Source organism: Balaenoptera borealis (genome assembly GCF_965194805.1).
Source record: "Balaenoptera borealis genome assembly, chromosome: 1".
Classification (NCBI taxonomy): domain Eukaryota; kingdom Metazoa; phylum Chordata; class Mammalia; order Artiodactyla; family Balaenopteridae; genus Balaenoptera; species Balaenoptera borealis.
In genome coordinates, this window is record NC_138860.1 from 119,987,938 (window position 1) to 120,001,051 (window position 13,114).

The 13,114-nt window shown below is 45.2% G+C and overlaps 1 protein-coding gene across 3 annotated transcripts in view; it reads left to right on the top strand.

Moving 5' to 3' along the window:
* Nucleotides 1-618: 618 nt before the first annotated feature.
* Nucleotides 619-13,114, top strand: part of LPAR3 (lysophosphatidic acid receptor 3) — a 90,426-nt gene continuing 77,930 nt past the window's right edge. The window contains exon 1 of one of the 3 annotated variants that reach the window (XM_082408758.1): nt 619-818. In XM_082408758.1, coding sequence (XP_082264884.1) covers nt 761-818 — 58 coding nt within the window. In that variant the 5' untranslated portion in view covers nt 619-760. The remainder of the gene's footprint in view (nt 819-13,114) is intronic. The other 2 variants (XR_014249400.1, XM_082408757.1) reach the window with 2 other exon arrangements.

Genomic DNA, 13,114 nt, shown 5'->3' on the forward strand with positions numbered 1-13,114 from the left:
TTTACCAAAGGTGGGTCAGTGGAGGCTTCATATTTCAGCTTTGAAAAACAAAGTATCCAAGACTGTTGACCCCAAGAGGCCCAGATTTCTCTTACAAGAACTTTAAATATTTTTTGTTTCCTGTTTCAATAAAAAGGTGCCCAGGAAGGGTCCCAAGCCAAATGTCTGTGAACACCTGTGGCCTCTGGGGGCTGCCTGCTCCCTCAGATAGCTTTGGAGCTGGAGTTTTAGAGCAAACGGTCAGCCTGGCGGTGAGCTTGCCTCACACGTGGGCTGTACTTCCCTGAAGCCACTTCAAACAAATCTCTCCCCGCAGTGTGAGGAGAGGGACAGGAGGACAGTGATTTAATACGGGGCTCCGAGGTACGGCCCTGTAGGGCCTGTGGGTGCTAGCGGTCCTTTAGTGGGCGCCATCTCCCCCTGGAGGCCGGCCACACTCCTGGGGACCAGTCCCGGGCAGAAGGGCATCAGCAAAAGAGCCCCCGAGCGCCGATCCGGGCCTCGCCGCTGGGGGGCGCTCTCCCGTGGGAAAGGTCGGGCAGGGCGGGGAGGGGCGGGGAGGAGCAGGGCGGAGCAGGGCGGGACGCGGCCCCTCCGCCCCCTGGGCGTCACCCCTCGCTCTGCCAAGCTCTCCTCGGGTTCCGGGCGGGTCTCAGCGTCCGCTGGAGAAGAGGCGCGCCGACGCCCGCCCGCTCGCCGCGTCCCCCTCGGCTGCTCGCGCCCGGCCCCCGGTCTCCCTGTCGCGCTCGGCCCCGAGGGCATGCGGCAGCAGCAGGGGTCTCCGCTCCCGGGCTCCGCGGCGCGGGCGAGCGTGAGCGGTGAGTGGGTTCCCGGAGCGGCGGCCGGCCGGGGCGCGTGGGGAGGCTTTTCGGGGTTGCCTGGCGTCCAGCCCGGGCCCCAGACCCATTCCAAGTACCTGGGACAGCCCTCTTTGCGCGGTGTGTGGCGCATCTTGCCCTTTCCGCCTTCTTTTTAAAATGTTTTTATTTCAGGAGGGAGAAGCAGTCGGGATGCAGAATCCGCGTAGCGCCCGCCCCAGCTGTGGGCTGGTGGGCTGGGCGCAGAGGAGCGCAGAGCCGGGCGCAGGCTCCGCTCTGCTTTTGCACAGGTGCTTCTTTTCCAAACTCGGTTTTACAGCCGTCGATGGTGAACTGAGGTTCTCTCGTGGAGCCTAGGGATATAACATTTTCCAGCCTTCAGTTACTCCCTATCCGGTGGTGTGTTAGGGAACAGCTCGAACCAAGCAAGGCATTCAGAGATTCGGGAAATGGTTATTACGAACTAACTAGTGACACTGTTGGGGGTTGTGCTTTGAGAGTGACGGTCCCCGCGGTCCCCCTCTCACCACCGGCAGACAAAAGTGCTTTGTTCTGTAGCAGCGTTACTTTATTGCTTTCCTTCAACAAGTTGCGACTACCTAAAATGGCTTAGAAATTTCTCAAGCAAGTACTTTGAGAGTGACTGTGAGTATTGGAAACAATTTAGTCTTATTAAGGTCATCATTTAAACTGCCCTTAAAAGCATTTTTAAACTGAGTATTTTCCACGAAGTGTGTTCCCGGTACTTCGTTACTGTCATTGTCGTACACTTCTCCCTCCTCACTTCTTTGCTGCCCTGAGTATTACCTGGCCTTGGAACGTTACTTTAGAAGTTAAGGGCCGCTTAGCTTCTCACGGTTCCTACTTGCTTTTTGTAAGTCGGAGAATAAAGTAAATGCCAAACAGGTGATCTCTTTACAAGTCGCTTATTATTTTATGCACTGCACAGCATGTCATTAATGCATGAACTTTTGTGTTGTTAAGGAGAGTTGTTGGGTTTTCCAGTGAACTACCTATCAGTGGTTGCTCACCCTGCTTCCAGTGAGGAATTGCATCCAACTTTGTGTGGTCTGAGTCCTGTGAATAGAGTTTTCCTCTTTTCTGAACAGAAGTGATATAGTTCGAAACACACAACCTTGGCTCTATTAACACCATGCTTGTCTAAGCAAACTGGGCCATTCTAAAAAGACCAGCAAGCAAACCCTACCAGTGAGGTTTATGTACTTGAGATAAGCTTCTGGACTTGTTTCTCGTGCCATGAGACTGTATGACTGTATCATGTAGGGACTGGACATCCAATCATCTGGATGTAACTTATATTGATTGTTACTACCAGGTAACTAGGAAAATAGATTATTTTGGCACATTTTCAGGTTTTCTTTTTTTTTTTGTCTTTAGAATTCAAAACTTTGTAGCTTCGATTAAACAAGAAATAACACATTTCTTTTCTAAATCTGACAAATGCGTAAATAGTAGTTACCAGCCTCTTTATGTTGTTAGATCAGATCTATTTTAGGTATCTGGCTGTTTTACAAGATGTTTGATAGAACAGATCTGCATATGTTTTCTCTGAATGAAGACTGAAATGAAAACACTCCAATATGGGATTATTTTCATGTATGTCCATCAGAGCCTAGTTGAAAATCTACATGCTAATTCTCTCTCATTTTTCCAAAACACACAGGCACAGAGGAACCACTGCACACACAGCATTGTAGCCAGGCAGCAATCAAGGCACACATTCTCAAAGTGGTGCACACATGCCCAAGGCTGGTTGCCTCTCCCCCAAGTTTTTCATCTTGGAGCAGAAATCCACCATAACCTAAGCCCAGCGTCTTATTTCTTTGGGCCGCGGCAGGGGGAAATCACTGTAACTTGAATGGGAATTACTATAACTCAAATTACCCATTAACCATTCTCCGTGGAGTATACATTAGTTCAAAATGCTCTGTGGCCTATGATTATACCCAGCAGAGTGGTTAAGTCTGATTGCAAGGTTCTATATGGCAGAACCCAGGCCTAAGGTATTATTAATGTGGTGTAAAGAGAAGAGCAGGGCTTTGCAGAGAGATAGGCTTTGTTCCAGGCCAGGCTTCGTGACCTTGGATACTTTGCTTCACCTCTCTAAGCCTTAATTTCCTTGTCTGTAAAAATGAAGATTATATCCACCTCCCAAGATGAAAAGAGAAAGCACTTAGCAGGGTCTCTGATATACAGGAAGTATTCCTTATATATTGGTTGCCCTCTTTTCCTCCTAGATAAAGTATTGACATTTCTATAAACATGGTGCAAGTGCACACTGTACTGGTGAGAGTACAAAGATAGATTCCCAAGTCCTGGGTGATTTAGAGATGTTCTGCTCACTTTCCTTACTTGCTTTCCTCCTCCCTTGCCATGGTCCTTTTGCTCTTCCCTCCATCATTTCTCCTGCAGGTACTGAGCTGCCTCCTGTCTGGCCTTGCTGATCCTTTGTCCCTAATCCTGGACTCTGTGTTTATGTGGAGGAGACCCCTGGAACTTAGTTCTGCCATGGATGGGAGAGATGGAGGTGAGGGGTGCAGAGCTGTCTGCAGAAGCCCTGAGAGTTTGTGCTTTCACAGTGCTGGGTTAGAGAGGCAGTTCGGAGTACAGGGGTCTGGGTTCTAATCCCAGCCCCACTCTTGTGAGCTCTTGTGACCTTGAATAAATCACTTATCATCTCTGAAGCAGTTTTCTCATTCACACGATGGGTATAATAATTCCTTTTCTAGCTACCTGCATGGGTTGTGTTGGGTCCCATTAAATCAGGCATGTGAAAGAGCTTTGTACCTGGTGAGGGCCACATAAATGTTGGATAAAGAGACAGGGCCTCCAGATGTGGGACACCCCAGGCAGGCTGTAGGGGGTGGGAAGATATCCATGTGGGTGTTCGACGTGCTAAGTGGTCATTGCTGCCGTCTCTCCACACCCCTCTTTCCTACCTTCTGATGGCAGATGAGATTTCAAGGAGGAAATTCTGCCAAAGGTTGAGAAACTGCTCTGTGGGAAATATGAAAGGAAGAGAAATTTCAGGGCTGAGATTACCTAACATTGTGTGATTGAAGGCACAGGGCAAAGATCCAAAGAAGTTTTAATTCCCTCTTAGAATTACCTGTACTGTCTGCTCATCTCAGTTCTTAGTGGACAGAAACATAGAGTTAACTAATCAGCCAGTGAGGCAGAGGAGAGTGGTACCGGCGATCATCAGACGTTGAACTGGGGTGCCCTGTGCCATCCTCACTGGCCTGTGCCTTCTTGCTAACTTGAGTCTCTGAGGTGCACTCTGCAAAGCACTAAACTGACTCAAGGCATCCCCCCACCCCGCCACAAACAATTAAGCTAATTATTTAATTCAATCTGAGAGGTGTGTGTTGCTCTCTGCCTGACCTGCCTCGTGAGCCAGGAGAGTAGTGCCCAGTGAGAGGAAGGTCTGACTTCCTGGATTGTCCCCACCCCCTCTTTCCTCCCCAGACTGATGCCATCATCCTTATTCCTCTTCATCTCCTGGCCTGGCCTCTGCGGCCCCTGACCCCTAGCCTCTTGTCCTGTCTGCCTACTGCCTTGCACTCCATTGCCTGTGCCCCTCCCTGCTCCCATGGACCTTGCCTTCCCTCCTCAGATGTGAATCATTCATATACCTTAGTCCAGGCCAGACTGGGTGTCACTCTGGAAAACAGCCTGCCCAGTATAGCCTGCCTCACCCCTTCCAAACAATGTTAGCCAGTCCCCTAATTACTAATCAGCTAGTCCTGTGTCTTTATTGTTCCCTGGGACATTAGGCTGGAGGACCTACTAGCCCTGGTTTTGACGCAGCCATGTGCAGATTCAGTGGTATCATCAAGTGTGGCTTGGCAGGTGCCGGGGGTGGGTCGGAGGGCACTTTAGCCCCCCCCCATAAGTGCCACTAGTTTGCCCAAAGGGTCTCCAAACAAACATGCAGTCTAAATAAAAACAGTGTGCTTGCTTTGCAAATGCAGCTTTAAGGCAAGCCCCCTTTCAGTCAGTCTGCCCCCAAACCCCTCCTTTTCAGAAATTCTGGAGCTGTCCCCAGATGGACTCAGACCATGTAAATCAGAGGTGGTCAGTGGAGTCAGTCAGAGGCATTCACTTCCCAAGGAGAGCTAGAAATTTAACGTTAAGGCTCAGAGCCCTTGAGAGTAACTAGTTATTGAAGATCAAAGCAAGGCATCAGGTATAGAACATCACTGAATCATTTGCCTCCTGCCCTGGTTGATTTTTAATAGGCCAGTCCTTTAAAGGGGAGCCCTTTCCCTGAACTAAACTGTCACATGGGTCTGGCAAAGAGAAAATAAGTATAACTTTTTTCTATAAAAATGGCATTAGGATTAGTCAGCGTTCTCCAAAGAGATGGAACCAATAGGACATATATAGCTATTTATAAGAGAAGGTTTATTATAAGAATTGGCTCATGGGATCATGGAGGCTGAGAAGTCCTGCGGTCTTGCCATCTGCAAGCTGAAGAACGAGGAAAGCTGGTAGTGTAGTCCAGTCTGAGTCTGAAGGCCTGGGAACAGGAGCTCTGATGTCTGAGGGCAGGAGGAGATGTATATCCCAGCTCAAGCAACCAGGCAAATTTGCTCTTCTTCTGCCTTTTTGCTCTATTCAGTCTCTCAGGGGATTGGATGATACCCAGCCACTGTTGGTGAGGATCATCTTCTTTACTCAATCTACAGATCCAAACGCTAATCTCTTCTGGAAACACCCTCATGGACACACCCAGATAATGATTTACCAGCTACCTGGGCATCCCTTAACCCAGTCAAGTTGGCCCATAAAATTAATTCTTGCACCACCAAACCAGGAAGTTGACACTGGTACAACACTACCGTCCACAGAGCCCATCCATATTTCATCAGTACTTCCCCAAGTGTCTCTTTTGCCTGTCTGATCTAGGATTCATGTTAAATTTATTTGTCATGTCTTTTGTAAAATAGTTCCTCAGACTTTCCCTGTTCCTAAAGTCCTTGCAGTTGTACAGGTCTTTCATTTTGTAGTTGACTCTCAACCTGGGTCTAGCAGGTGTTTCTTCAGAACCAGACTTAGGTCCTATTTTCTTGGCAGGGTACTCTGCTCTTCTCAGCACATCACATTAGAAGGTACACAGTGTCAACTTGGCCACCACTGGAATATTGGCCTTAATCACCTGGTTATGTTGGTGTTTGCCAGATTTCCCCACCTTAAATTCACCATTTTTCCCTTTGAAACTTATTGGTATTTGTGGGGAGGTGTTCTGAGGTTATGCTAATAGCCTGTTTATCATTAAACATCCACCTACAGCCTTATCATTCACTGATGACTTCTGCCTGAATCAGGCACCTCTCTGAAGGTTGCCAAATGGTGATTCTTTATTTCCATTACTCCTTCCACATTTGTTAGTTGGCATTCTGCTATTAGGAAGAACTTTCTTTCTCCTTCATGCATTTATTCATTTATATTAGGAAGTATTTGTGGATTCCTTTTGTATACAGTATGTTGAGATCTCTTAGTATAATTATTTATTTTGATGCTCAAATTGTTCTCAGTTTGGCCAGTGGGAGTCCCTTTGAACTGGCTCCTTTGTCCTTTTGACATCCTTATGATCATTGAACATTTAAAAATTTTCTGTCACCCCAAGGCATCCCAGGCTCATCTTGTACTTTCCCTCACCTGGTTAGTCATCCCTTTTGGTAGAGAATGGTATTTAGAAACCAAGATATAGAAGGTTGATTGTGTCCATTTTTACTGGGGTATCTTAGATCTCTCAGAGGACAGAGCTAGGAAATATAGGTATATATGTATTTACACATACACATTTATATATTTTCTACATTAGGCCACATATTATAAAATCATGAGTTCATACTAATACCTCCAATTCCAGTCAAACACCCAAGGATCTTTCTAGTCTTATCCCTTTATATCTTTCTACATATCTTCTCTGGCAGTTAGAAACTTGACTCTCATTACCTTCAATATTTTTACTTATTTGCTCAGAGTAGCCCGCCTCTCAGCCACAAAGGCCATCCTGCCTCCTCTGTGTCCATCTCTCTTCCCACTGCTGCTCACCTTTGGTGCCAGGCCTGCTAGCCCATGTGTCTATGCAGCTTTATTATCAGCCTCCAGTTCCTCCAGCTCACTACTCTGTGTGGCTCCCCAGCCCCCCAAACTCTCTCCATCATACTGCGTTCTCTGCCACATGCTGACCCCTCAGTTCTGGGGAGGGAAGAAAAGAGAAGGCAGAGGAAGAGAGAAGAAGATGGGAATGAAAGAAAGCAAAGATAGAAACAGCATATACATTTTTAAAGGTTTCCATGGATTGCTACTAGGTCATTACTAGCCTTTCTCAGTTGATTTCCAGCCTAATTTCTATAGTCAGATAATTGATGTCTGTGGCCTAGTTCAACTGGTAGTCTCTAGTTTGTTGATGGAGAAAGTAAAATGCTTTAGGAGAAACTGTTTCTTACGTTATATCATTCAACATGTTAGAAGTAAACTGGGTGGCTTGCTCTTCTGAGCTTTCTCTGAAGCAGGCAAACTGACTAATCATTGCTATTTTCTATCGTGTATTTAGAGTTTTATTCAGTCCTTTTCATTTGTTTATGGATTTTTCCCATAAACTCTTGTCAACAATTCTAAGTAGAGATACATGTACAAATTTTTATTGACATTTACCACAACCACATTATATTACTTCTAGAATCACTAAATATTTGCAAAAGGCATTAATGTCATTATGGAGAACAAATCTGCATTTTTATTTCTCTTGAGGTTAGAGGATTACCTACTGAAAAAACGCTCCAGTGGTCAGGGTGGTGAAAAGAGCCCTGGGCTAGAAGGATGAGAGCTGGTCAAAGTGAATCAGTGTCTCCCAGTTTTAATTTTCTTCTCTGTAAGATGGAGAAAGCTACACTGCCCATCTCACCATGGGATCAAATGGGAAAAGAGACATGAACTCACTTTGAAAACTGTTCAGTGGCATATTAGTGGATATATTTTGATGGATTACTCTAAGATCCAGATAGAGTAGTCTAGAGGAAGCATGGTAATATGATTAGAAGGTTAAACATCAGGTTTTCAACCCAGCTGGCTAAACTCCTTTTATACTTATTCTCTGGGACTAAATAGTTTCAACTGGTAGTGAAAAACACCCGTTAGTGACCCTGGACAGGGTGATAGAGGGGAGAAGTTCTTGGGGTTGTAATGCCGGTGACCCACCCTGTCTGAGGGAGGGATTGCCTCCTTTGACCTCCCCTCCCTGGTAATCTCTCTTGGGATCCCCCTCCCCAACCTATTGGGAACAGACTTACCCTGTTGCTTTACTGGACTTGTCTCACTCCTCTGGACCTGGAAGTGGATTGAGAACTTTACATTGGCTATTTCATTCACTTTGTCCCAGTAACCCAGTAACCTGACAAGTTTGATCTTTTCTCCCTTTTTTAACAGAGGAAATTGAGGCTCAAAGAGGTCAAGTAACTATCCTCAGGCCCCACTGATAATAACAGTAATGAAATTAGCACTCTGTGTCAGAGGCTATTCTAAGCACCTTATTTAAATCTCCCTATAGTCTTAGGACGAAGGTACTGTTGTTATCCCCATTTTACAGATGACAGAATTAAGGCACAGAGAGGTTAACTAACTTGCTGGTAAGTAAGGCTTCACACTCAGGCCAGTTATCTCCAGAGGCCATGCTCTTTTGCTCTTCTGATATCCAGTTTCCCCAACACCATTTGTTGAAGAGACCGTGTTTTCCCCATTGTGTATTCTTGGCACCTTTGCCAAAGATCAATTGATCATATATGCATGGGTTGATTCCTAGGCTCTCTATTCTGTTCCATTGGTCTATATGTCTGTCTTTATGTCAGAACCATACTTTTTTGATTACTGTAACTTTGTATTACTATTGCTTTGTAGTATATTTTGAAACCAGGAAGTATGAGACCTCTAGATTTGTTCTTTCTCAAGATTGTTATGGCTGTTTGGAATCCTTTGTGTTTTCATGTGAATTTTAGGATTTTTTTTCTATTTCTGTAAAAAAAAAAGATGCTGCTGAGATTTTGATAGGAATTGTTCTGAATCTGTAAATTACCTTGAGTTGTATAGACATCTTAACAATATTAGATTCTAATCCATGAACACAGTATGTCTTTCCATTTATTTATGTCTTCTTTAATTTCTTCCATCATTGTTTTGTAGTTTTGAGTATACAAGTCTTTTGCCTCCTTGATTATGTTTATTCTTAAGTATTTTATTCAGTATGATGCTATTGTAAATGGGATTGTTTTCTTAATTTCCTTTTCAGCTTGTTCGTTGTTAGCGTATAGAAATGCAACTGATTTTTGTATGTTGATTTTGTATCGTACAACCTTACTGAATTCATCGATTAGTTCTAACAGTTATTTTTTTGTGGGATCTTTAGGGTTTTCTACATATAAGATCATGTCATCTGCAAACATGATTTTACTCCTTCCTTTCCGATATAGATACCTTTTATATCCTTGTCTTGTCTGGCTAGGACTTGAGATACTTTGTTGAATAGAAGTGGCCAGAGTGGGTCTCCTTGCCTTGTTTCTGATCTTAAAGGAAAAGCTTTCAGTTTTTCACTGTTGAGTATGATGTTCATTCTGGGGGTCATGCTCTTAACCACTCTGCTTACCTGCTTATCTGCTAATATTTGAACCCAGAACCTGAAGCCTGTGTTCTTCTGCCACATCACATTGTCTCTCCTCTGCTTCCTTACCCCCTTCTACACTCCTGCCTCCCTGCTTTGTTTCAAGCAACGGAAGAGGGAAGTGGCAGTCTCTTAAGCGTAGTCACTGTGGCGCTAGGCCCGTACTCTCAGGCAGGAGAAGAATCTTTCCTGGACTGTAGTTATTTTAGTGTAAGTATAGGATGCCTTTGTTATTGGTCCTTGTTAAATTGAAGTGTTAGAGCATGAACAGTTAAAATTCCAGAATACCAGTTGTATATTCTATTGAATTTTGGGGAAATTTTGAGTTAACTTTCTTGGGAGGTACTATCTACCATGTATTGAGTACACCCTGTGTCCTAAGCATCTTGCTACGCACTTTATAAACATTGCTTTAATTATCCTTTCAACAATCCTATATAGTTGTGGTAGTTATTATGTTGTAGTTATTTTTAGAGAGGAGGGAAAAGTCTCTGGCCAGATCGGCAGCATGCCAGGTTAGAGCCATCGCTGGAAGTGATGAGCCTACATCTGACCCAGGTTCAGCTGACGCCAAAGCTTCTGCTCCTTTCCCCCGGCCACCCGGCCCTCCTATGTGTCACAGCCTGCCATGCTCTCCTTGAAAGTGTTTAGGTGACCAGAACTCCACTGGTCTGGCCTTCCACTCTCTAAACCCTGTTGTAAATACCCATGCTAAAATGTCCATTTCTTTATTTATTCTGACCAACGAACATCCATTATGCAATGGAGGAATAGAAATATGCAAACCAGAACAAAACAAAACAAAACTCCCATTCAGAAGAAAGGGAGACATGCAGCAGACATGATGAAAGCCCGCTGGGCAGGACTGAAGACTTCCCTGCCCTGGTCCCTTCCTCTGTGCTTTATGCGAGAGGCTTCCTGGTGGCCCTGACTGTGACTCTGTTCCCTGGGAAGTTCTTCCTTGTCCGTTACCCTCTGTGGCCATATCTGAAATGGGTGTTGGAAAGTGTGTGCTCCGGGCCACTCTGTGGCTTCCATAGCAGTATAATTCCTTAAAAAGTTTATAGGCTTCTGGTCTGTTTGCTTCTAGTCAGTTCCATACACCAGTTACCACATCCAAATTCTATTTTGGACCAAGGTCTTAGGCATTTCTTTTTTCCCAACTTCTATGCTGGGCCCATCTCTCTTTTCCTCTCCTTAGTGGTTTCTGCCCTGAAGTCCTCTGAAACATGGACTTGGGCAGGAGGATGCAGGCTTACTCTTTACTGTCGGCCTGACTACTTTGTTCCAAGGCCATGTTTTATTGAGAGGCCTTTGAGAAAGGCTGTGAGCAGTGATACTATTTTCTGCTCTATGGGGTTGCAGAAGCAGTTAACTTTTCTAACCTTCCAAGGCCTCCAACTTCTGGATGCTGACCATTCTTTTCCACCTTTGCTTACAAACGATCCTTGCCTGAGCTCGTCTCTTTCTGGGAATGCCTTGCTAAAAGCTGCGAGGAGCAGCCGATGCATGCTTATATGATGTTTCCTTCCAGTGCCTGCACCTAGAGCTGCAGGCTTCTTAGGCAGAGAGGCCTCCAAACACAGTGATTTGAAGACAACAGAAGTTTATTTTTCTCTCTTGTTAACAGTCCTGAGGTGAGTGGTTTGGATTTGAAGGGCTTCTTTTATCTTGTTTTTCCACTATCCACCAGGGCAATGTTTCTCAAACTCCCTTTGTTTATAAAGACTGGATCTTTTTTATTGCCAGTGTGCCAAAGACCAATACTTTTGGTTTATACTCCACTGATCACGCACTTGTATTTCACAGCAATGTCAAATTGTCGCAGACATTTCTAGGTGTTTATTCACAATTTCTGTACTTATCTCCTCATTAATGGAAGCTTGTCCCTGGACTGCTTCGAGTTGTGCTTCTAGGCCTTTGCCCTGGTCTGAGTGTTCAGGGCTGGATCACAGGGCTGCTCGTGCTCCAGCTTGCAGGAAGGAGGAAGAGCACGGAGGCACACGCGCTATTTCAGGGCTCACCTGGAAGCCGCAGATTTCATTTATGCTCACAATCCATTGGCAAGAAGTTGGTCACAGGCCTCCCTGTAAGAAGGCTGGGAAATAGAGTTTTTTACTCTATAAGAAAAGGAAAACATGGTTTAGCACTTTGTGCCATAGACCATAAAGCTAAATAATGATAGAAGAAATATTTATTAGCGAAATCGCAGGGCAGCAGACAATCATGGGCAAACGAGTTAGAAGAACTGTTCTGAGTTCAGTGCCCCGTCACTCAGGACAGGGCCTCTTGGAAACGGAGTCTGGGGTCCTGCTGGCCTTTTCACGCAACCGGGAGGTCAGAGGCTGGTTGTGCAGTGAGGTTAACAAGGGGGAAGTTCATGTGAGAAGAGGCTGAGAACCATTCTCAGGAGGAAATCCAGAAATCAAATACCCAGGTTTGGAGTTGGAATCCACAAGGTGGTATTCAGAGTGCTGGGGCAGGGGCAGATCTGAAGGCTTAGGCCACTGCCGTAGTCAGGATCAGTGCGCATCAGGAAAGGGGTTCCAGTAGCCTACTCTGAGCCCAAGCAAAGCACCGGAGGAGGGAGGACAAAAGGTCCTGGCCAGTGTGAGCCGGACGAAGCCTCTCCAATCCCAAACCTCTCTGCCAGCTTGCAAATGCTCTGCTACAAACAGCTAGTGAAGCCCGAGGCCACCATTGTTTTAGCCCCTGCATTAAAACCTGGTGCTTAAACCTCAAACTTTATTCCTATCCCGACAGCTGAACTGAGGGAGGTTTCATGTCCCAACCTGCATACATGCTACCCTTATGATGACTTTCTTCTTGTTTATCTTGAAGGCAGTTTGGGAGCTTAGCATGAGGGAGAGAGGACGTGAGTGGTGTCAGGGCTTGAGCTAGTTCAGGAGTCATCCACATAGAGGAAAAAACTTGAGCAATCATAGCTCTTGTGGAAGAAAGTTTAAAGGGAAAAGAAGAGGGGGCTGAGAGCCAAGTCTAGGAGTATGTACACTTCAAGGCTGATGGAAGAACAGGAGACAGAAATACTGAGGACAGTGGGAAAAGAACCAGGAAAAAGTAGGGTCACAGAGGCTTGGGAGGGGAGTTTCAAAAAAGGAATAACTCTCTCAGCGTCCACAGTGAAACCAAAGAAAAAGAGGACTGGAAACAAAGGAATTGTTATTGAATTATTCAATAAAATTGAACATATTTTTCTTATGTGCTGATTACAGGCAAGGTTCTGTGTTTGTGCTTCAGAGAACAGGGAGACAGAAGGATACTAGCTCTGCTTCCAACAGGTTTGGAAGTGAGGTTAAGACGAATCAATATTTAATATGATATGTTGAATGCCACAGGAGAGCTACCAAGTATTTGTCAGCCAAATTTCTTGGAAGAATAGCCTATACTTTCTTTCCACTTCCGTATCACCCGAGCATTATTCAATACAGTGTGATCAAGTTTCTGTCTCTTCTGCTTTCAACCAGTGAACTAAAACTAACCAACACGTGAACCAGACACGCGTTGTCCACGCGCCTATATTGGGCATCAGGTGCACAGACATGAGTAAGAAACTGTGGTGGCCCTTCAGAAGCTCACAGTATGGTGGTAA